The following is a 21,041-nucleotide window of genomic DNA, read 5'->3' on the forward strand; positions in this document are numbered from 1 at the left end:
CCGTGGCCGCTGAGCCTGCGCTTCCGCTTCCGGAGCCTGCGCTCCGCGACGGAAGAGGCCGCAACAGTGAGAGGCCCGCCTACCGCAAAACAAAAACAAACAACAACAAAAAAAATTCTTGGGCTTCCCCGGTGGCGCAGCGGTTGAGAGGCCGCCTGCCGATGCAGGGGACGCGGGTTCGTGCCCCGGTCCGGGAAGATCCCACGTGCCGCGGAGCGGCTGGGCCCGTGAGCCGTGGCCGCTGCGCCTGCGCGTCCGGAGTCTGTGCTCCGCAACGGAAGAGGCCGCAACAGTGAGAGGCCCGCCTACCACAAAACAAAAACAAACAACAACAAAAAAAAGATTCTTGGGCTTCCCCGGTGGCGCAGCGGTTGAGAGTCCGCCTGCCCATGCGGGGGACTCGGGTTCGTGCCCCGGTCCGGGAGGATCCCACGTGCCGCGGAGCGGCTGGGCCCGTGAGCCGTGGCCGCTGCGCCTGCGCATCCGGAGCCTGTGCTCCGCGACGGGAGGGGCCACAGCAGCGAGAGGCCCGCGTACCGCAAAAAAAAAAAACCAAACAACAACAAAATATAAATTATGACCCCTTCTTCCAACATTTCGCATCTCCTCTTACGTGGCTCAATTCCTTTTCATAGCACGTATGGTTTACCGTGTGCCGTGTACCAGCACACTAAGTAATTTACTGACCTGGTATTGTCTTTCTCCTTCTGCTTGAATGTAAGCAAATTGAGGGCCGGCTCTTTCCTCAGTGCCTGAAACAGCGTCTAGCGTAAGGAGCGTCACTGCTGAATGACCGAATGTCAGGAGATGAACAAGGCCCTTCACGGTGAGGTTTAAGCTGAAGTGGGAAATACACGCACATATTCACCAATGCTGGCTTAGCTGCAGAGGAGGAAGGAAGACTCAAGCTTGCATCATGACGGATTCAGAGCTGGCTATTTGGAAGAACAGTAGACCGAGGGAGAATATTTTATACATGGAGTGAAAGGAGATATTTGGTTTTAAAAATACCATATTTGCAATGAAGGAAAAATATCCAGGTGGATATATTCAGCAAAACACTGGAAATGTAGAACCTGGGTTTAGCCAAAACATTCAGCATTGAAGTCTCAGGATATAAAGATAAGAGCTGCAGGATAAGAAGATGGAAAGTCATTCAATGGGCAATGAAATTTTTGTGTAGCCAAATTATATGGTCTAAGGGACATTTGAGGATAATTAATCTAGTGCCCTCCTATTGGATAGTGTAACGATACTGCAACTTAATCCTGTCAAAAAAAGTTACTCCCTAAAGGAAAATCTTCAGTGCATTACTTAAATCAGTATCAGTGTGCTAACGTAAGGTGTACCGTATACACAAAAGAAATCCAAAACCTGTTTTCTCACAGTTCTGCTGAAAGACAAACAGCATCTCCGCCCTCTGGTGGTGGTTCTGGAGAGAAACAGGCTGAGCCTTCAAGGTGCCCTGCATTGAACTGTCCCTTGACCACACAGTGCAAGAACAAATCGTCTTTGTATTATTCTGTATCCGTGTCCTTGGGGAACAGAGAAATCACCTTTTCTCCCTTCACAATCTTTCTCCTCCTCCTATCCGTCCTACCTCCCAAGGAATAGCTAAAACACATAGATAATAATAATACTGGGCAAAAATCTGAGTTAACAAAGTGCAAATGCTAGATGACTTTAAACGTCTATAATTCAAATTTTCAGTAAATAACCATTACATGATTTTTAATTGCTAGTCTAAATGTTTGGTTTTGAATTTCATCTAAATTAGCTATTATGAAACTTAATAGGAAATCAGTAAAAACAGTAATGCCATATTATACCTGTAAAAATACTTAGAAATACTGAAGACAATATCCAAGCTCCACACCAACTAACAGTTAGGGGCTTTTAATAAAGAAATTGCTAAAGGTTCCAGTGATGACTTCACTTCATAAAACTGTTTGGCTGATGTTGAGCTAATGCTTCCTCCTATCTCATATTCCAAAAGGGAACTTACCCGGTGACCCCCAACATGATCGTGGTAAAAATCAATTCTCCAATCCACACACAGCACAAAAAAGTACATTCTTATGATATTTTTGATGTCACATTTTTCCAATTTTCTTCATAAAACACTGACTGGAATTACAGTAAAACATTCTATATAGCCCCATATTTTTCTATCCCCATTAGAATAATATGGGACATACTGTACTATATTTTTTAAAAATTCAAATAAGACCAGTTCAAGAGCGGTTTGGGAGGCTAATTGTTATATAAAACTTAAATATGCACAGACTTTCCAAAATTGGTAAAATATGAGAATCTGAACCTCTAGAGAATTTTAGAAAATTCCAAGCATTTTAACAAGTATTAAAAAACTGAAGAGTTTCCTTATAAATAATCAAAATATAAACAGTGATTTCCCTTGATTACTTTTTAGAATACACTACAATAAAAAGAGCATGGATAATTCAGTATAAGTATCTACAGTGACTATTTAGAATCTAAGAAAATTAGGTAAAATAAAAACAGTCTTCAGTTTACAAAATGTTCGTTTTCTGAAGTTCATTTACAAGTCACTTATTTTGAACACATGGTATATGATTCCATGGGGGAAAAAAGATATACGTAATTGTTGTTTTATAGGTTAGCCTTCAAAAAAAGTTGTTTAACCATTAACATTATTGAAATATTTTTAATAAAATGTTTTAAAGGCATTACTTGTACATTAAATAGGTTCCTGTACAAAGAGAAAATACAATAATACAAAAGACTATAACATTTTAAATATTTTGAGAATACTGATATCCTGAGAAAATAGGCTAGTGGCATCATCAGAGACATTGAGTCTAAAGGCTAGGGTTCAAATCCATCGTTTATCAGCTGTGTTACCCAAGGCAAGTTACTCAGTGTCTCTGTGTTTCATTTTTTCATCTATAAAATGAAGATAATAATAGGACATTCTTCATAGTATCCTGAAAGAATTTAATGTCTGATAGTAAATGGAAAGCACTTGAAACCCTTTCCTCGTTCACAGTAGGCTCAAAATAGTCTTACAATGTTATTAATCTACACATATTTCTGTTTAATATAATAATATCTTGGGCTTCCCTGGTGGCGCAGTGGTTGAGAATCCGCCTGCCGATGCAGGAGACACGGGTTCGTGCCCTGGTCCGGGAAGATCCCACGTGCCGCGGAGCAACTAAGCCCGTGAGCCATGGCCGCTGAGCCTGTGCGTCCGGAGCCTGTGCTCCGCAACGGGAGAGGCCACAGCAGTGAGAGGCCCGCATACCGCAAAAAAAAAAAAAAAAAATATATATATATATATATATATATATAATATCTTTTAATTAATAAAAGCACCTGCTAACAGAGTGAAAAATATGTTGAAAGCTAAGACAATTCTTCGCTAAGACAATCTTTCAAGGCGAGTCTATGGAAGCCAAGAGATGTCAAAATGAAAATACATACACCACCCTGCTGCTTAGAAATTGCGTGCAGTGTTGTGAAACTGCAATAGAAAGTTTTAAAAATGCATATATTTCTTAAAACATTCAAAGTTTAGAAGTAAAAATTTTATCCCAAAGAAAGCAAGCCTTTAAATATGCATTAAATTATCTCACCATGCCTTCAAGGTCAAATTGTTCTTCTGATTATATATTAAAATATGTTTTATCTTAAACATCTCTGAGCTTTAAGAGCTCAAAGGAGCTTCAGCAACATTATAAAAAACCATATCCAAAGACAAGTTGAAAAATCAGGGAGGTAAGCCTGTTTATAGAAGCTCTACCAACCTAACATTGAATTACAGGCTTTTAATGCTTTTTTTAAAAGGGGGCGGGGTCTTTCTATTTTCTGTCAATAAAGGAAAAGAAAAGAAAGACTGCTAACATTAGGGAGATTTTCATTTTTTATGGTTTGAGCCATTAAAAATATGTTCATTCTTTAAATTAAAATAGAAACATAAAAAGAGATGGAGGCAGTTTCTGACACCACAGACCTTTGATGTTAGCTGAAGTAGTGACAAATGCAGGGCTACACTGAGAGAGTCCCTTCTTTTTCTTTCTCCAGTCGCTCTTTAGGGAAGAGAAAACACTTAACGCGCTCCTCTATTCATGTTGCGACTCCCTGCTGTCTTCTACAAGGCCAGATGGTGGCGCTGTGGTACCATTTGTCGAGATTTTAACATTGACTCGTTCTTCCATAAGTAACAGCGTTTTGTGAAAAGACTCAAGCCCTCTTTTGAAAACGAAATTATTTTAAACGTACTTTATTCTTCTCTTTAGCGGTAGGTAAGCCCGACATTTAAGTTCTTTGGTTATTTTATTTTTTACTCTCTTGACAAGGATGTTTCTAAAACGTATAAATACAGTAACTTAGAGTGTACTTTCTAAGAAATTGACTAGGTGGTCATAGGGTATGTTGTTTTTCTCTTAGTGCATGAAAATAAAGATAAAAAGAAACGAGTATATTTTGTCCACATTATTTTCAGATACCAGTAATTTGGTACAACACCTCCTAACCCCAATCTACTGCCCAAATCTTCAGAAAAAGACTTTTCTTCTAAAAAATAAAATATTTTTTTAAAATAATTTTAATTCAATCCTCTTTCTAACCTCTCAGAGCTTGGTGGGAATGTTTGTTCCTCCTGACAGTAATGCTATGTGATGCACACATCCCCGCCTCTAAGTGCCCTTAACAGCTGACCTTGCTGATCTCATTAAACCACCTTTTTCTCGGAAGTCTAGGTTTCATCTAACTTACATCCCAAAGATGAAAAGTGGAAGCTAAGTTGGCTGATGTAGAATTGTGAACTGGGCCATTTTCTTCCCCATTTACGCTACTGTCCGTACTCTTCTCCTTTTACCTTTGGGCTGCCCGGGACAAAAATCGTGCTGGACAGCCCGTCACTACTCCTTTCACCCCACCTTTGATGCCGAATGAAATGCTGAATAAACAGCAGAAATCAACGCAACTCTTGGTACCAGGTCCAAGGAGACATATTGTAGGTGAAAACTGAAGCCCTAGAAGGAAAACACATTAGAAAAAGGCAATAGGCAATTTTAGAGTCTATGCAACAAGGCCCTTTGTGACCCATGTGATCTTGGTGAATGAGCGAGGGGAGGGGAGCATTCACAAGCGCTCCCTCTGAGACCCCAGCTGGACGGCCACCCTCCGTCCACTACCACATCTACCGCTCCAGGGAGGCATTTCACAGCACTGGGCTTCGGGTTTCACAGATTTTCCCACCTCGTCTAGATAAATTGTGAAGCAAGCTATGTATAATTCAGCTATAGTCTTCGACAACTACTGTTTTAACCTCTTTTTTTCCTATGGAAATTATATTATTTTCCAAATAAAACCTTATGCTGATTCCCAATATGCCAAACAAAATCAAAGCAGTATTTTCAGCATATTTTGTACCTTAAAATGTATGAAATTTACTTATTAAAAGGCAATAAATGAGGAAAATGGTTGACTGTTCTAGACCAAAGTCTAAACATTCAACTTATTTTGGTGTTTTGATGGATCCACAAACAAAAGTAGTATAAGAAAGTGTCTACACCATAAAATTTGAGGGAAGCCACTTCTAACCTGCTTTGGCGAAACCCTGTTTCCCTATGAGACCAAAAAAATAAAAAAATTACAGTTGGAATAATTGTATTCTAATAATAAAAATAAAGACATTCATCTATAACACACTTTAAAAGCCACTGTTCTAGAACAATGCCCTGACTTTTTTTTTTTTTTGCCTTAATTCCATTTTGTTAGGCAATTTCCGATTTCTCCTGTGTTCGGAGTTGGTCATAAACGAGAGAGAATATTTTCCAACTTTGTTCTATGGGAGTTTCAACCACTCTTGATGGTTGTCTATAATTTAACATGCCTTTTGAATTTCTTAGTTCTAATTGTCTTACGAAATTGTAATACTGAGATGCACTTTAAAAAAAAGGATTTGAGAGACCATCTTTCCAAACTCCACAATGCTACTGAGTACTTTTGTGAACAGGACACATAATTCAAAAAGAATTTTCTGGTGAACAAGTGGGGCTGGGCCTCAAAGCTTCAGAAGCTCCAAGGATGCAGGAAAAAGGAAAGGAAAATATGATGAATGCTAAGTCTCCTCAGCATATGCTTTCCTCACCCAGCTTTTTCTCATCTTGGCACTCTCCTCCAGAGCCTCTAAAATCAAACGGGGAAAAATGAGGTGAGAAGAGGAGTAATGCCAACAATCCTGCCTTTTGTCGGGGACCAGTTCTGGCTTCTCATCCTCCCCTAATGTGGAATTCTCTTTAAAAGATAGAGGCTTTCTGATTTTTCCCATCTGCAGAAAAATAAATAATAATATGATTTACCTGGTTGCAGATTTTCTTTAGGGAGCCTGTGAAGAAGATGACAGAATACAATTTGTTTCCCTCATAAATGCTTCTGCAAACTATACAATCAAACTAGCAGAAATTCTATCAGGTTGTCCCTAACCCCGAGCATGAACGATAGGTTCCTTTTAACATGGCAGTGATAACGTCTGCAGAGTTTTATTTCCAGGGAGACAGGGCAGGATTTGCTGCTATGCAGACTGAATAATGTTGGGAGCCAACATCATGTCACATTTTGTGTGCACTTTCCAAAGATTAATCCAAGCGTTACAAATGGGACACAGACTGCCATTGTCCCAGGGACACTTTAATAACCCACACCTACAATATTCAACCTGTTGTTTGCATAGGGACAAGTTTGGGGACGCAGAAACCCACCAGACTGACTTGAGGGAAGGAGCCCTGGAGAGGCGGGGGCCCCGGCGCCACAGCACCTCCACATTTCATCCTTCGTGGCAAATGAGTCTGTTTGGAGTTTATTTATGCATGAGGACGGGGGGTCACGCAGCTCGCTTTCTCCAAAGCACCTCAACAAGCATGTCTTAAATCTGCTGCTCGCTAACTCCGTTTCTTCCTCGCGTTGTACTTTCGGCAGGCTTTGCCAACTTGCGGATAATTTTTGATTTGTTTTCCATCATGCAGCTCAAATTAAGTAACGTGGCACATGCCCTCAGGATTTAAATTGTGCCCGGCCGGTTTCTGCTTTTATTTTTTTCTCCCCTCCTTTCCTTACAATTCCTGGCATCTGTTTTTCTCCGAGGATATTCTTTGAGAATGCAAGACTCACGCGGGAGAAAGCCTCAGTAGGAAAAAAGGCTGTGAGAGGTGGATGAGAAAACTCATGATAACACATTCCCCGATTCAGCAGCTTTAAGGACTCCCATAAAATACTTCATTACTGTTAGAATCTTATTTACTTTAGAAGAAAATTCTAATGACTCAGTAGATCAGAATTCATAACTCAGCTCTACACTGAGTTTACAATAGCAGTAACGTATTTTTCACATAAGGTGGTTTGGGTACAGAGAGAAATAGTTAAGATTATAATGTGCAGAATCATAAATAGTTATGATACATTTAATCCTAGACATTTTGAACAGTATCAAGAAAATAATTTTTTTTTCTTTTCATAATACATTAGTATCTTAGTATATGGAACATGTCTGTAACAGAGGAAAAAATTCAAAACCGAGAGGAATTTTTTAAGAAAAGCTTTAGGGAAACCATATTAAGGCTAAAAGATTCACAGCAGCATCACGAAGATTATGTGCATGTATGATACATATAATACTTATCAAAAGGAAACTATATACAATTAACTTAATTTCCACTTTAATAACAGGTTTCCGTTATGTGAAAAGTGACAAGAGAGAGAAGAGAGAAACTGAAAGCTAGCTGTTCGCATTTTGCTCAAGGATTTGCCCCTGCAATTTAAACTTAAACTTGGTCCCTATTTAAATAAGTATCAATAAGTCTGTAATAATATACCATTCCAAATTTACCTTTAGTGCTTGATACAATTTTTTTAAATTAAAAGCACTGTACTTCTTTAGTATAATGTTTTTATTTTATTATCTTTCTTGTAACCAGGTGGTAAGTATAGGCTTCTTCTCGACCTCTGTAAATATTAACCTTGAGATATGACAATAATATGATTTACATCGGAAAGCGTGTAGTTGAGAGCCTTAAAAGCAAATATATTCATAGCACGAGTTCGTGAGAAAACCCTGTGTCGATTGTTTCGCTTTTGTAAGCTTAGTTTGAGGCGATAAGGACACCAGCTGACGGGGAAAGCGTGGTAGGAGCGAGTCCAGGTTTGCTCCGCGTCGCCAAAGGCTGCAGTAAAGCTGCCGACCAAGCGGCCCTCCTTCTGGGAGTCAGGGGTTCTCTCCCAAGTTCACTTGTTGCAAGAACTCAGTTCCTTGCAGCTGTGGGACTGAGGCTCCTGTTTCCTTGCTACCACAGCTCCTTTGCACTTGGCCATTCCCGTAGGGCCTCTCGGGCTTCCAGTCCCTCTGATTTCTGGAGGCGCCCAGTCCCTTGTACGGGCTCGGCTGGTTAGGTCAGGCCTAACCAGGTCATCTGACTTCTGAATGACGCTACGTCGACTGACTAGCAGTGACAGTCCATCATAGTCAAAGGTTCCGCCTACACTCGAAGGGAGAGGGTCACACAGAACTCACAGCCCTGCGTGTGGGAATTTGGGGGGCCATCTTGGAATTCCGCCTGCCAGGCAGCTAATTCAGACAGCAAAATTGTCGTGAAGGACATAAAGTAAAGGGTAGAGAAGGGAGGAGCCTATTTAGGTAGAGGGGTCAGCAAAGGCCTCCCTGGGGCAGTAATGTTTGATCTGAGACTTGTAGGACAACTCGTGAACCTTCATGGGAACGCATTTCAAAAGGGTATTGTGTTGCTATTCAAATTCAGTGAGTGGTTATTACATCGTTATAAGTCCACTTATATGTCGAAGGACATACTAAATTTTTGGAGATTTTTGTAACAAAGAAATTCCCACTCCTAATGCATAGTTTTAAATAAAACTTCTTTTTCTAGGAGCATTAATGAAGTTCCTGCAGGACAGAGAACGTGTGATGTAGTTCAGCTATGAGCTGCCCGTCCTGGAAGCCCTGCAGAGAAATGGCTCAATAGCTGTTCGTGGGGAGATGCCACGGGGATTTGCCCTTGGAAAGAGGCAAAGAAATCCCCCTACAAACTAACAATTATAATTTACCATGGTGGTGATATGTCAAAACCACTTATGCATTATTTCAGAAAGCACTGCGGTAGGATATTTTTGACATATGAATTTATGTTCTACTTTCTGCAGTTTTCCCTTCTTCCCGACTCCAAGCTCGAAACCAAGCCCTTCATATTTCTTTTCAAAGTGGAAAGCAGGTGCTTTTTCTGCCTTTGGTACAAACTTAAGGTTATCGGAAAGATACTGTTAGGAGATCTGGAGAGCCAGAGATGCCAGGGAGTTAGTCTGAAATAAGAAGGAAAGGGGACAAAATTTTCCCTAGAAAACAAACAAACAAACAAAAAAAATGGGGAGAATGAGATGGGTTGGGGAGAGGGAGACGTCAGTGAAAGAGGCTCTGAGAGGAGGTTCTGCAGTGCGGGACCCCAGTCTTTCCAAATAATCCTGCTTCTAAGGCAAGAACAGAAACAGGGAAGCCTTTGCACATGACAGGGCCCCTGACCTCAGCCTGGGATGTGAGCATCTTGTTAGAAAACCAGTGTGGACCCAGGACTAGTGGCTGTGCCTACGGACCCAGGACCATGGTGCAAACTCAGTTGGAAGGCAGGTGTGGGGAGGTGGAGGAGAACCTCAGTACTGACTGACTGGACTCCCTGGGTCAAGTTTAAATCGTGCGTGAGTCTGTAGAGCATGCGTTGTGCACAGGACACTGAGTACTTGCTCAGGCATCAGGTGCATAGGAAACCACCGGCAAATTCGGTCTTCATTAAGCCACATTCAAGAAGCAAAACTGGGCTTCCCCGGTGGCGCAGTGGTTGAGAGTCCGCCTGCCGATGCAGGGGACGCGGGTTCGTGCCCCGGTCCGGGAGGATCCCACGTGCCGCAGAACGGCTGGGCCCGTGAGTCGTGGCCGCTGAGCCTGCGCGTCCGGAGCCTGTGCTCCGCAACGGGAGAGGCCACAGCAGTGAGAGGCCCCGCGTACCAACAACAACAACAAAAAAAAAAAAAAAAAAAAAAAAAAAAAAAAAAAAAAAAAAAAAGAAGCAAAATTGCTCTTACATACGTTACTGACAACGTAGAATAAGTTTCGTTAGTTTAAATGGTTTGAAGCATTTCTGTACCTTAGAGATTTCAGTCTTCCTCTACCTTCTCAAATGCCACCTCCTGTGCTCTGAATGGATCGTGGCGTAGGAAAAAGAGAGCTGGACCCATTAGCCAGAGTCCTGGGTTTATTCCTGCGGCAATCATTCATTGAGCGCTCTTTATTTTTTTATGTACTAGATCTGAGTGATAAAAGACATGTAAACTCCCCAAGACTGCCACCTTTGTAAAATGAGAGGTTTGGAATAGATGACCCCTGAAGTCCCTAAAAAATTGGTCATGAACAAGGGGAAACTGAACAGAACATCAACCCATTGTTCTTTTGTATATTGTTTTAGCCCATTGTTCTTTTTTTTTTTCAACTATGAGACATTTTATTATACAATATCAAAAAAATCACATTCGTTAATATCAACACTGATCTCATCCAAAAAGTCGTTAACTATTGAGAAGCTGCCAAGCTAACAGTGGCAGATACAAGTTTTCCAAAATTCTAATCTTCACCTGACAGCTAGAGTTGTTTCTTTCTTTTTTTTTTTAACATCTTTATTGGAGTATAACTGTTTTACAATAGTGTGTTAGTTTCTCCTTTACAACAAAGTGAATCAGTTATACATATACATATGTTCCCATATCTCTTCCCTCTTGCGTCTCCCTCCCTCCCACCCTCCCTATCCCCCCCTCTAGGTGGTCACAAAGCACAGAGGTGAACTCCCTGTGCTATGAGGCAGCTTCCCACCAGCGATCTAATTTACATTTGGTAGTGTATATATGTCCATGCCACTCTCTCACATTGTCACAGCTTACCCCTCCCCCTCCCCATATCCTCAAGTCCATGCTCTAGTAGGTCTGTGTTTTATTCCCATCCTACCACTAATCTCATCATGACATTTTTTTTTTTCTTAGAGTCCATATATATGTGTTAGCATACGGTATTTGTTTTTCTCCTTCTGACTTCACTCTGTATGACAGACTCCAGGTCTATCCACCTCACTACAAATAACTCAGTTTCATTCTTTTTTCTGTCTGAGGAATATTCCATTGTTTATAGGTACCACATCTTCTTTATCCATTCTTCTGTTGATGGAGATTTAGGTTGCTTCCATGTCCTGGCTATTGTAAATAGTGCTGCAATGAACATTTTGGTACATGACTCTTTTTGAGTTATGGTTTTCTCAGGATATATGACCAGGAGTGGGATTGCTGGACCATATGGTAGTTCTATTTGTAGTTTTTTAAGGAACCTCCATACTGTTCTCCATAGTGGCTGTATCAATTTACATTCCCACCAGCAGTGCAAGAGGGTTCCCTTTTCTCCACACCCTCTCCAGCATTTATTGTTTCTAGAGTTTTTGATGATGGCCAATCTGGCCGGTGTGAGATGATATCTCATTGTAGTTTTGATTTGCATTTCTCTAATGATTAATGATGTTGAGCATTCTTTCATGTGTTTGTTGGCAATCTGTGTATCTTCTTTGGAGAAATGTCTATTTAGTTCTTCTGCCCATTTTTGCATTGGGTTGTTTGTTTTTTTGTTATTGAGCTGCATGAGTTGCTTATAAATTTTCGATATTAATCCTCTGTCAGTTACTTCATTTGCAAATATTTTCTCCCATTCTGAGGGTTGTCTTTTGGTCTTGTTTATGGTATCCTTTGCTGTGCAAAAGCTTTTAAGTTTCATTAGGTCTCATTTGTTTATTTTTCTTTTTATTTCCATTTCTCTAGGAGGTGGGTCAAAAACGATCTTGCTGTGATTTATGTCATAGAGTGTTCTTCCTATGTTTTCCTCTAAGAGTTTGATAGTGTCTGGTCTTACATTTAGGTCTTTAAACCATTTTGAGTTTCCATTGTTCTTTTAAACTTTTTTTTTCTTTTTTTTTTTGCGGTACGCGGGCCTCTCACTGTCGTGGCCTCTCCCGTTGCGGAGCACAGGCTCCGGACGCACAGGCTCAGCGGCCGTGGCTCACGGGCCCAGCCGCTCCGTGGCACGTGGGATCTTCCCGGACCGGGGCACGAACCCACGTCTCCTGCATCGGCAGGCGGACTCTCAACCACTGCGCCACCAGGGAAGCGCCTAGCCCATTGTTCTTTTAGAAAAATATTTAGATTACATCCACATAGACATATTCGGGGGAGGGGGAAGAAATAGAAACAAAAGAGCAGAAAACCTTCAATTGAACCATATAACTATTTTTAAAATAAATAAATTTTTTGGAAGCTACCTAATAACTAAAATTTTTAAAAATGGAATCATTTCACAATTCTAGTTGTAAAATAGAGATTATACGGTTATCTGGTAAATTTAATCAATAAAAGTAACCAATCAGTATAAATTAGGTAGGTATGATGTCTCCAGCATATCCTTTAACTCTTTATCTAATTAAAAGTTTAATTTAAAGCTGATTCACTTTGTTATAAAGCAGAAACTAAAACACCAATGTAAAGCAATTATACTCCAATAAAGATGTTAAAAATTTTTTGATTACATTATAGCTGAAAAAAATAAAATAAAATAAAATCTGATTGAATTCAGTCAACTAATTTCTAATCATTTGCTATGTTTTGCTTTTGTTTAAAAAGAAAAATATTTGAAAAATTCATAGGTGTATGTTTTCCCAAGTGGTTTCTATAAACATGGCTGGAAAAATTTTCAGTGAGACACTAAGGAAAACTTATTTTAGGCATCAGCCAAATAAATGGAAACATTGCTAAGTCTAGAACTCGTCAGTCCATCTGAAAAGGCTAAATTTCTCTTAACTTTTGCATATTTTTAAAAATAAAAGTACGTGATTTCCTGGTTTGGGTTAATATAAAGGATACACGTTAGTCAGATATCTGGCACACCAGACTTCAATGCCATTTTAGAGGTCAAAGATAGCACCTCTGAAGAAAAGAAGGAGAGGCAGAAAACCACTGTAACTATGGCAAAATAAGATTTCTAGCACCATTAAAATATATGATATGAGGGCTTCCCTGGTGGCGCAGTGGTTGAGAGTCCGCCTGCCGATGCAGGGGACGCGGGTTCGTGCCCCGGTCCGGGAAGATCCCACATGCCGCGGAGCGGCTGGGCCCGTGAGCCATGGCTGCTGAGCCTGCGCGTCCAGAGCCTGTGCTCCGCAACGGGAGAGGCCACGACAGTGAGAGGCCCGTATACCACAAATATATATATATATATATATATATATATGATATGAAAATCGGTGTGATGTGTCACAGCAGTGATCCTGCGTCAACAGGGAAGCCCTGTGTGTTGCTCCTTCAAAACCTGCGGCTTTCCTTGACCTTTATAAACGGGTTGAGAACTTTATATGCCCCTTTGCATGCAGCCACTGCCATAAAGCTGGAAAGTCTTGCAATGTCGAATATGCATCTGTGCATCTTATCAAATTTAGAATCAAACAATTTGGAAGCATCCAGTTTCTAGAAATGCTATGTAACATTAAGGAAAGAAGCAGGATTAGTGTATGCTGCATCAGAAAGATAAAAATCTTTGTTGTGTACTCTTCTATGTGTATCTGTATTGTATTAAAGATTTGGTTTTGGTTTAAATAAATATCCCGTTAAACTTTCCTGGTAGCATTTAAATGAGTATTGTGAATTCCCAGTCTTTCCCATTGTCAAAATTTTTTTTCTTCTGTTATTCATAGATATTTGTACAAATATTCATAAATAGTAACCCGGATACATGTGGGAAAACTTCAAGAGACATTGTAGTTATAAAAGTTATTTTATAACATTACCAATTTGTTAAAATTATCATCCCATATTATTGTTAAAAATTTGTATTTTACTAATATTTGAATAACTGAATCATTTTAGAAATCGTTTTCTCTCTTTCTTTTAAGCTGTGGATATAGAGACCAAAGTTAAAAGAAATTGTGGCAATTAGCTTAGATTAGCTGGTTGATTTTTCTGTTAAGTATGTTGGAAATTGCTGGATGAATTCAGGGATACCACTATTTTCCCAGGAGTCAATAGGTAATATCATTAGCGCAAACACATCAATAGTTCTCAATACATTTACTAAACCGAATCTAATTTAATTGAAAATAATTAACTGTTTGCTGGTCAGATTTTTCCTAGATCTATTATTCAGTTAGTAGCATTCTATTTTTTAGTAGGCCTAGAATGAATTCATTTATACAGAAGTAAACAATATACCTAATTCATATAGATTGGTTTTCTAAATCAATAAAGCAATAAATTACCAAGTTCATAGTTAAGTTTGCTTTTGCAACTGTTTTGGTTTTTAAAATAAAAGGCTTCTTTTAGAGACTTGGGTAAAAATTGAATTTATTATTTGAACATCTTAAAGTGGTAAGTCTGTGTATGGGTAAACTTGAATTGCACTGTTTTTCCTTATTTTTCTGTTTTATTTTTAATTTTCAGTTCCAAGCTCTAATTCAGTGACATAGTCCTGAAAGATTTGCCACATAAAGTACAATATGTGAGTAAACAGAGCTATTTTAAATAAAACATAACACCATTTTATTAAATATTTTTAATTTATGAAAATAAAAATACTGATATGGGATACAAAATAATTAACTCCTTCTATCTAGACTTTCTATTACTAATATAGATGGTGCTTTCTAACAGCGATTTTACAATACTTATAACAGCATTTCTTTCAACTTCGTAAACAAATAAATAGAGTTAAAGCACTGCACTTTCTCACATCATTTTTAATAGGACCATGTGCCATGGAAAATCTCAGATACATAGATGCTATACCAGCAGTGAAACAAAATAAAGTAATTTATAATTATAAGGGGAATTTGGTTAAACTAGCAAATATGCAGATGCTTATAGACACATCTCGGGTTAAATTACTCTCACGGGCTCAATCCAGGTTAAAAAATCTCACCAAACGTCTACTTAGCAATTAAATTTTCTCGTATGTGTCCCTTTAAAATCATATCCGTAGGTTGTATTGCGTGTTTGCCCTCCGCTTCTGTGTTTTGATGCTTTTTTTTTTGGAGAGAGAAAACCCAGCTTCTGAGCCTGACTCTTTCTGGCTATTACACAGCGGCCGTTTCAGACCTGTGTGCTGATGTTTCCGATTCCTGGGAAGTTCTCTTTGCCACAGGGCGTGCCCTGAAACACATCAAAAGAACCAACTTCTACAAAAGAAAAAAGAAACTCAAGTAGGCTTGAACATACAAAGAGAGCGAGAAAGAGATGAGAAAGGGGCCAGGCAGAGTGTTGAATACAAAATGAGTGCAACCAGCCCCAGGGGCGCTTCAACACTTAACATTTATCTTCTTCCGGGAGAGGGGCGCCGAGACCAGCCCTGACATAAACCACCCACTGCCGTTGACTTTGACTCTGCGTGTGTGTGTGTGTGTGTGTGTGTGTGTGTGTGATGTATATTGTGCATAAAAAGGAACAGATTACGTGAGGAATCACTGTGACCTCACACGAGTAAAAAACAATTTTCAAAAGAAAACCACTTAAAAACACAAATTACCAAAGTCCCAAGGAAATAAATTTAGCATGGCTTTCACTTAACTAATCTATAATGTTTATATGGAAATCTTCTCATTGTGCACTGCTTTAACATCTTTGCTGCAGTATTTACACTGTACCTTCTGTCCTTTTATCATAGAGCGTGTGAGATTTTCCATTTCTACTAGGAATATTTTGCACCTGTTTAATATGTCAGGGTCAAAACTCTTGGTTAAATCTCTGCAACAAGATAGTTTCTGTATGATAAATGAAAAAACACAATTAAAAGGTAAATGGTCCAAAAAGGGGAAGGAATAAGAGAAATATTTCCTGAGTCTATACTACTTCCATCTTTGAAATCAATGCCCCTAAATTCTGACTCTTGGTGTTCTTTATAAGTATTTCCTATTGATAAATCTTTCCAGCAAATTTTACTGTCCCACTGAAATCGTGATCATGAATGTCTGCACGGATTTTCTATAGATAGAAAGTGTAATGTCAGGTCTGACTGCACTTATTCCTGCAATGGAATGGCCTTTAAATTTTTCTGGTTCAGAGGTGAGTAAATTAACAGTGAATGCGAAGAGATGAACTTGAAAAAAAAGAGAAAGAGAGAGAGAGAAAGTGCTGTCAAAAAGACTTTTTATTAGCAAGATTTAGAAACATTACATAAGGGGCAACTCTAGGACTTCAAGTTTTTGTTATCAAGAATGACTATTTTAAACAGTAGGCTCAAGACTTTTGATACATAAGAAGTCATAATCTAATGTGCTGATGTTGGTTTCCTAATATAAATCAATTGAATAGTAGTGTGTATCTACCAATATTATGATACTTATTTTATTTTGTGCTTTCCTGAGACTTTCTAATTTCTGCTTTACTGGGTTTGTATTACTTGAACGGCTCTAGATCACTTGTACACTGTCATTATAGTATAATAATTATCATGTGTGGCTTCTGTTAATTGGTATTCAATAGAAAAACTAAACTTTTCAAAAACAGATATTTACAAAGGTCATAAGCACATGTAGGTGAGTGTGTCAGGTTTTCTTAGTAGACGATGCCACGCGCGGCTCCAATGGCCTCGCTTGAACAAAGGGTTTCAGTCAGCCAGCAGTCTGGAATGAAAAGGTAGGATCCCTGGGCCTTGTGTACACTTGGCGGAATATGCCGCCAGACCTACAGCTATCTTTTCAACTCATTCATAGTCTCTTTCTCTGTTTCAGTTTTCTTCCATTTTCTTAAGCAAATAAAACCATTCAAAATTTCAAACAACTCAGAGTTCGAGGCAATCGTGTACTACTCTGATTTACCAACAATATCAAAATAAAATTACATGCTTCCTCTTCTACAATGAATTATCCAGAAAGACTGTCTTGAGAGAGAGCTCGCGCAAGAGAGAGAAACACAGAAGTGATTTTTTAAAAAATCAAATAAGAGTTACAATTCTGAATGTTAATAGTCCTGGTCCAAGTTTTCTTCTGTCTTTAAAATCAGCCCCTTCTCAAAAATACCACTCAAGTTTACCATTTGATTTTATGCGGCTGAACTTTTTTTATGCATTCCCTGTTTGTGATTAGCATTTAAACCACCACTGCAAAGTGTAAATACAACAATGGAACGAGAAGACAGAAGGCTTTCCTGAAGATGAAAAACAAAAACAACATAGAAGTCTACACCCACCACATCATATCCAGTCCCCAGTTGTCGTGTGTGATGTTTTCTAGGCGAACAGTTACTAGAACCTCAGTGAGCTGGTCAAAGTGACAAGGGAGAAAAGCACCTCACAGCCTCTGCGTGGTCCTCAGAATCCTGCAGGTCAACTCATTCCCTCTGACTGCAGGCATTACAAGCCGGAAGCTCAGGCTTGGCCCCATGATGCCCCTGGATGTTACGGTGTTCACAGGAGGCAGCGGCTTGTCTTTGGGTCACAAGTCCACGCCAGCATCTCAGGTGTGCCCTCACCAGGCATTTCCTGGCTTCCTAAGATATCCTGTCTTCACAGGGGGAAGCCCTCCTCCACATGACCGATGGGGCTGCAGTTCAAACAGTACATTAATAGGCCATTTGAAAAGCTGATGGTTGGGGCTTCCCTGGTGGTGCAGTGGTTAAGAATCTGCCTGCTAATGCAGGGGACACGGGTTCGAGCCCTGGTCCGGAAAGATCCCACGTGCCACGGAGCGACTGAGCCCGTGCGCCACAACTACTGAGCCCGTGCACCTAGAGCCTGGGCTCCGCAACAAGAGAAGACGCCACAATGAGAAGCCCACACACCGCAACTAGAGAAAGCCCACACGCAGCAACGAAGACTCAATGCAGCCAAAGATAAATAAATTAAATAAATAAATAAATAAACTTTAAAAAAAAAAAAAGAAAGAAAGAAAAGCTGATTGTTGATTAAACCAAGGTCCAAACTGTTGGAAATATAATGTTAGTCTTTTCCAATGATATATTTCATGATCCTCTCAAAATTTCAGATATCTAAAACCCATCTCTTTCCTTCTAATGTTTCTATCTGTCAAAGGAACAAACATCTATCTCACCTCCAGAGGAAACTAAGGCTAATTGACCTCATTCCAGTCCTGACTCTGCTACTTACTAACAGTGTCACTTTGAGTGAATTTCTGAACCTGTCTAGTCTATTTTCTTATCAGCAAAATGGAGATGATTATAATTTTTATCTCATAGAACTGTTGTAGGGAACAAATGAGACTGAATTAGATACTAAACCCAAGTGTCTGGTATAACCTATAATAATCAATCAATAAATTTTAGCTATTAAAATACTTAAAGAATCGTCTTTCACTCATGCTTCTTGATCTTTCCTATCAGCCAGCTTCAGAGACCCACCCACTTGGCATTTGTGCCTTTTTCCCTTACATTCTTAGAGCCTTGGTTCTAAACCTTGTAACTAGATTGCTTTAACAATAATTTCAATTGATTCTCTGATCCATTTTTACTTCAGTCCACCCTGTATATCGCTGACAGTTTGATTTCTCATAAATAATGCTTTCTGTCCACCGCTGTTAAAAATCTTTATTGATTCCCTCTTTCCTACTCCTCTGCCTGGTTTTCAAGAGTCCACACATTCTAATTCTGTTCATTATTCCCTGATGCAACATCTGGTTTTGTATAGACAATTTTCTGCCATATAATTTTTTCATTGATTCACTCACATAGTCAAAAAACATTTATTGAGGGCCTACCATGGACCAGATGCTAGGGATACAAAGGTGTTGGTTTCCAAAGATATGCAAATAAGTAAAATATTCACCCTGTCATCAGTTAGATTATCACAGAAAATAGACAGTTAAGCAACTCATAATAATATACCAGGTAAGAACTCTAAAGAGGTATAGGAGAATGTTTTTTTTTTAAATTATACTGCGATATAGCATTCTGTCCTTGAGTGGGAAGGCCTCAAGATATGTTAGAATTCAATGATTACAGTGTAACAAAGTATTGTTTGCCACACTACTTCATGCTTCTAGGAGTCATAGGGCCCTCAAAGTTTGTGTATTTTTGCCCTTAAGTAAAATTGCCCTCAACCTGTCAAAATTCTAGCTCTCCCCACGAAACCAGTGGCATCTCTTCTAAGATTTCTTCCTTCATTATTCCAGTATCTGAAGTGCCCCTCTAGAACGACTATATCTATTGGCCCACATTATTTAACTTATTGCTTGTTTATATGGACTTTTCTGGTGTTTGATATTGTTTTGTGTATGATAGACTCATCTCCCTAAACAGATTCTGAGACTACTAAAGGCAGAATTCATGCTTTAAACAAGTGCATTTCCTATTTTCCAAAGAACCCAGCTTAAATCTAAGATAATTATAGTAACAAATAATTAGTAATTGGCTAATTGATTTATTTTTGATGGGGAAAATGTCTATTTTAAAAATAAGTATTTTTGTGCATTACTTGCTAGTCCAGTATTCACTAAAATTTGTTCTATGTAGCACCAGTCCTACAAAATGCTAATATTACTAAATTGCTAAATACCACTTAAAAACTTAACTCCACATAGAAATGTTGGGGACATACTGAGTTAAACATAGTTGAATAAGATTATTTACTACAAGACTTCCTAGAGTCTTTAAAATTTGTATAATTTAAGTCTTCAAAAGAGGTAGATATTACACAGTGTTCCCCAAATCTTCTTAATGACAAAACCCATTTCTTGGAATTAGGGCTCACAGAGCTCACTTTGGGAAATGTCTTCTAAAGTCTTTGGAGCTGATTTCTATTTTTAGCTCAGTCAGACCATGTGCATTGCTGAAATAACTGGTTATTTAATTCCATTAACTGGTAAGTGCTAACAATCCACTAATAATTTTTAGAAACACTTACTTTTCTCTAAGTTCTAGAGCATTAGTGAAGATTTTGACAAAAAAATTTGGGCTCTAATTCTAACAGGAACATAGAGGAAGGATCACGCCAATCCCTCTGAAGCTGGCCAAAGCTAAGCTTCCCAATTGGTGCCTAGGTTCAAGACTCTTGCTGTCGATCTAACGTTTTATGATTCTGTTATTTAATGGCTAAATCATGAGGTCTACCCCTTGGGTTTCAAGAAAGAGGAACTTTCCTTGTTTAAGAGCATATATTTAAATGGGTGGGTTAAAAATGCATCTAACAACATGGAATTTGATTGGCGGTTACGACTTTACCAGGATTTATATATGTATTGTTTATTATTAGTGTTTGAAAGCTTGTGCACGGTATGAAACTATAATTAAAAGTCAAGATCAGAGATTCAAGATCTAAGGAGACAGGCTCCAGGGTATTGCACGTAAAAGTATATCAAGACCAAGTTTGGGAGAAAGCTCTACTGACTCTCCATTTGAGGGCGATGCTGACTTTACTTTCAGGTGAAGATATCCAAGGCCTTGTCTAGTGTAAGCTACCGGTGTATCCTAATCCAGATCTGGGTGAACGTCAAGGCCCTCCCTGAAACAGAATCTACTGAACGAGCAGGCAATGCGCTATGCTTTCTTTTGGCTGCCTGGGGTCCAGAAAACCTATGAAGTCCTGTGAGGTTTGCAGTGGCTGTCATTATGCTCCACTTGGTTTACGATGGACCTTTAAAGTGGAGCCAATGCCTTATAAGTAATAGTAGGACAATGGAAAGCCAGATCTTATCTGAAATCAACCTTGATGTGACCTTACGCTTTATTTTCCCCGCAGACTTCATCCCTGAAGAATGAAGCTACAACATCTGAAAGAAGGAATGCTTGGCTATTAAGGCCGCGTTTGAAACTTGGCACCAGTACCTGGAGAAGCCAGGCATCCAGTCATGGCCCGAACCAATCCTCACAACTGGGGGGACCTCTCGATGACCCATAACCTCTAGCAGCACCAGGGCTGCTGATCTCTCTCCCACCTCTTGATTTCAGGACCCACTTGATCCTGAGTGCCCCAAACTGGT

The 21,041-nt window shown here is 39.3% G+C and overlaps 1 protein-coding gene across 2 annotated transcripts in view; it reads left to right on the forward strand.

Moving 5' to 3' along the window:
* Positions 1–21,041, forward strand: part of GRID2 (glutamate ionotropic receptor delta type subunit 2) — a 1,382,159-nt gene extending 1,361,118 nt beyond the window's left edge. Inside the window, exons 16-17 of one of the 2 annotated variants that reach the window (XM_067035516.1) lie at positions 14,557–14,614; positions 20,801–20,827. In XM_067035516.1, the coding sequence (XP_066891617.1) occupies positions 14,557–14,577 (21 nt within the window). In that variant the 3' untranslated portion in view covers positions 14,578–14,614; positions 20,801–20,827. Of the gene's footprint in view, positions 1–14,556; positions 14,615–20,800 lie in introns of both variants that reach the window. The other variant, XM_067035515.1, reaches the window with a different exon arrangement.

The sequence above is a fragment of the Kogia breviceps genome, chromosome 6 (assembly GCF_026419965.1).
Source record: "Kogia breviceps isolate mKogBre1 chromosome 6, mKogBre1 haplotype 1, whole genome shotgun sequence".
Classification (NCBI taxonomy): Eukaryota; Metazoa; Chordata; class Mammalia; order Artiodactyla; family Physeteridae; genus Kogia; species Kogia breviceps.